Source organism: Pteropus vampyrus, unplaced genomic scaffold (assembly GCF_000151845.1).
Source record: "Pteropus vampyrus isolate Shadow unplaced genomic scaffold, Pvam_2.0 Scaffold65, whole genome shotgun sequence".
Lineage (NCBI taxonomy): Eukaryota > Metazoa > Chordata > Mammalia > Chiroptera > Pteropodidae > Pteropus > Pteropus vampyrus.
In genome coordinates, this window is record NW_011888846.1 from 2,501,835 (window position 1) to 2,506,082 (window position 4,248).

General features: G+C 39.1%; 1 protein-coding gene across 1 annotated transcript in view; it reads right to left on the reverse strand.

The window, feature by feature from the left end:
* TDRD5 (tudor domain containing 5) overlaps nt 1-4,248 on the reverse strand; it is a 46,066-nt gene that overhangs the window by 18,037 nt on the left and 23,781 nt on the right. The window contains exons 8-10 of the mRNA XM_011361276.1: nt 2,927-2,964; nt 1,037-1,249; nt 456-522 (exon numbers count right to left, since the gene is read on the reverse strand). Of these exons, the coding sequence (XP_011359578.1) occupies nt 456-522; nt 1,037-1,249; nt 2,927-2,964 (318 nt within the window). The remainder of the gene's footprint in view (nt 1-455; nt 523-1,036; nt 1,250-2,926; nt 2,965-4,248) is intronic.

A 4,248-nucleotide genomic window follows, 5' to 3' on the forward strand; every position in this document is an offset into this window, starting at 1 on the left:
TTATTGCCATTTTATTTCCTGTCTATTTCTGACATATTTTGCCACTCACCAACTCCAGCTCATCCTATATTATGTAGCCAAACAGAACCACTTCAAATTTCTCAAATTTGAGATGCTTTATGCTTCTCTCACTTTGCCTGAAATCTTTTTTGTCTAGTTAAAGCCCTAATCTTCCTTCGAAATCCCACTCAAATGCCACCTCTTTTATGGGGCCTTCCCTGATTACCTTGAATAGAGATGAGCACTCTTCCGTTTGCACCTCGACCACACACTGTAAAAATCTCTATAGCAAATATGACACAGTACGATTATTTTTGTCTACATGTCTGTCTTCCATGCTATCTATCATGGTTTCTTTGAGGGCTCATTCCATATTTTATTTTTGCATCCTGTGAACCTAGAACCGTTCTTGGCATCAAATATTTGCGGATTAAGTGGAAAACAAGCAAACATACCTCTACTGGTCTCATCCAAGCCAAAGAACAAGGGATAGCCTGAGCTGGAAGCTTTGTGTAGCAGCACCTGCAACAGAGTATCAAATATATAAATATTTAATCATATTTTTAACTGCATGTTATGGAATTTCTAATCCATTTCTTGATTTTAGCTCTTCGCACCATTTCAGAGTATTCTATTCATGTTTTAGATTAATGTCTTACACTTACAAGAAATCTAAGAAATAAAATTGTAAAACATAATATTTTTGAAAACCATGCAATCAAAATATAAGAATAGTTTAAGCTTCAAGCTATATGAATGCAAGTCTTAGCGTGACCCAAAGAAACATTTTCTTAATAAGAGACTGAAATTTAGTCTCATGGCCCATTCAGATTCACAGTCATGTGAAAGAAGACACAACAGATTATAGTCCAACTGTGAAACTAAATGACCGTTTGCCAAGTCTGCACTAAGAAGAAAGAGGGATGGAAAGGAGGGAAGGATAGAGGGAGGAAGGCGAGAGAAAAGAAGAGCGATCCTAACCCTTCAGCAGTATGATTCAAAACTTAAGTTGTGCTTACTAAATTTGTTAACTCACTTGAGGAACCTCAGAGAGGACTTCTGAACGGTTCCAATATTTCCAAAGTCTGGGTAGAACACTTCCACTTCCTGTTTCCCAAGGACTCGATGGATAATGACCCGATACCACCACTTATCCTCAGAAATCCTTACACAACAGAGATGTCCCGGTTGGATAAAATAGTCTGGCATGGCGTATCGATCAGAAACCAGTTGATTAGAATAACAGCGCCTGTGGAATTCCATAATATGGAAACCCATAGTAGACAAAAAATTAAAGATCATTTTATTGATGTATCAAGAGCAGAAAAGTCTTGGCAAAAAGCGAAGGAAAAAACACCCTCACTTTTTTTGATTTGTTAATGCTTATTAATGCCAATTAATTTTCCTTTTTCTTATCCAAATCCCTTCCCCTTAGCAACAAACATCTTCGAATAGAGATTTATACACTTATTTTATCTCATATTCTCTGCTGAACAGAATGTAAGCAAACTTCACTCCCCAGAGCTTCATGAAATGAACATTTTAAAGATATCAATGGCCTGTTAATTCCCAAATCCCACAGCCTTTCTCCTTGGCTTTCCATATACCTGCTCTCTCTGCAGCATGACTCTACTGCTGTCCACTCTTTTCTCCTACTACTTTCTTGTTGATAATTATTCCTTTAATGGCTCTGTAACTGCCTTAACAGTTTGGGTTCTCTGGGGGCCTTATCTTTAGTAACTATAACATACTTAGAGCTCAGGCTTTGGAACCACTAACCTGGGTTCAAATCCTGACTCCGTCATTTGCTAGCTGTGTGAGTTTATCTTTCTGTGCTTCGGCTTATTTGCTGAAGATGGGGATGGGGATAATAAAGCCCTAGTTACAACACGTGAATGTTTAGCACAGAGTCCAAATATAATAAGCACTCAAATATTAACTATTTATTATCCTTGCCATATACCATTTTCATGTCTTATCTCACTGCTGATAAATTGGCAATTCTCTGTCTCTACCTTTAGATCCTGCATCCCTTCTTCACTTTAAAACTTTATTTTCAACTGTATGGAAAAGTTGCTAGTTGTCCCTCAATTTCCAATCTCCTTTCTTTTTCTCTGCAGTAACAGACTCCCAAAGTTTAACTGAGTATATGGTCATTCAGATTTCCCATGCTCCGTTCCATCTAATGTGGCTATGTGAATACTAATTTCTGGCCAATCAAATGTGAAAAAAAGGTAAAGTTTGCATGATTAAGATGGCAAATGTATGCATATTTTACCATAATTTTTTTAAAAAGGTAAAGTGTGAATATTCTACCTGTGTCTTTCAAAGAAAAGGGGATGCCTCCAAGCCCCCACCTACTTTTTTTTCCCTCTACTCGCTGGCTGGAATGAGGACCCAGAGCACGTGGTGGTGGGCTACATTCCAGACCACGTGCATGGGGCAGCAAGACCAAAACACTTGTGTTTCCTAACACCATAAAGCAACCCTATCTGCCTGCACTGCCTGTCAAGGGAAGAAGAAATAAACTTTTACCTTTATGCTACTATCGCTAAGCTATGTCTTTGTAGCAGAGGCTAAACCTAATCTTAATATTGTCCATTTGACACTGCCAATTCACTACCTCATGGTCACCTTAGGTACACGATGTGCAAGCTTCCAACTCGTAACCCCAGCTCGAACTTACCCAACCTCTAAAGTCAGCACAGTTTGCATATTCTCCCTTTCTCCCTCACCCTTCTGACTTTAGAGGCTGGGTAGGTTCACCAGTTGTCACCAAGACCTGACAATTATACTTTCCTAATTTCTCTCTTCCCTTCCACTCTCACTCACTCTCTCACCAAGACTAACCTATCAGTGGATCTTGTCCCGTGCACTCCATCCAGCTTCCATACTGCGACTAGAGTTATCCTTCTAGAGTACAAACCTGTCGATGTTCTTTCTTAAAACTTTCAGAGGTTCCTCCTGTCAACAGCATAAGTCAAAATTCTTTGCGATGGTGTTCATACTCTAGCTTTTCCCTAGTCTTCCAGTTTCACGTCTAGTCACTGCCCCGCCACATCACCTAGTGGTGACTGCACTTCCCTATTGGTTGTTCCCAGAGCACACCACTCAGTCCTCTGTTAATGTTGGCCTCTGGTGCCAGTGACTGGACCCGCGCACAGCCATTCACACCTCCTTGACTGGCAAATTGTTACCTGTGTTTGAGGCTTAGCTCAAGTATCTCCCTCATGAAACGTTTCTTCACCCTGCCCAGGCAGAACTACTGCCTCACACGATATTCCACTTACCCCCTGTCTTCCTAGACAATCGTAGTGTTCACAAAGGCAAAGACCATATCCATCTTCTTGTATTGTCAGTGCCTCAACATCCCAACACCAAGCAACAACAGATATAGTATTAATAATAACAGCAGCCAACATCTGAGCTAGACTCAATGCTAAGGACTTTAATGTTCACAACTCTGTGAGCTAGGTACTATTATTATCCCCATTTCAGAGGTGAGAAGTAAAGTAACTTCAAGGTCAGAGCCAGTAAGTTTAAAACATGAACTAAATCTTACAGGCATACTGAAATGCAATATATGATAATATTTTCACTAAGTGATTATTTTGTGACTTACAATATACCAAGTGTTCTTGGGTGAAAGATAAGTAAAAAATGTGGTAAAATTAGATTAAAAAAACATGAAATGCTTTTAAAGGGATAGAAAATAAATAAAAGTATTCTTATATGTGACAGTGTAAAAATCAGACATTTGTGAATAAATCTAAAATGATTAAAAATGTACACATTTTACATGGGTTCAATAACAAAGGGCATCGTTTTGCAGGAGAGGAAAGATCATTTAGAGCAGCAGTTATCCAAGCGTAGCTCACGAAGCCCTGGGACCCTGAAACCCTTTCAAGAAGACCATAAGATCAAAACTATTCCAATATTTTAGTATTACGAGAATAGTTATTTGCCCTTTTCGCTGTGCTAACATTTGCACTGATGGTGTGAAAGCAAGGGTGGGTAAAGCTCCAGGTGCCTTAGCTATATCAAGGCTGGGGCACCAAACTTTACTAGCAGTCATTTATTTGTCACTGTCATACATTCGCATTAAAGAAAAGAAAAAGAGAGGCCAATTTCACTTAATGTCCTTGGTAAAGCAACAAACATTAGGTTGATTACATCTCAACCACTGAGTGACCGTCTTTTCAATATTCTCTGTAAAAACACTTCCTAAGTTAAAGGAAGCACTTGTGC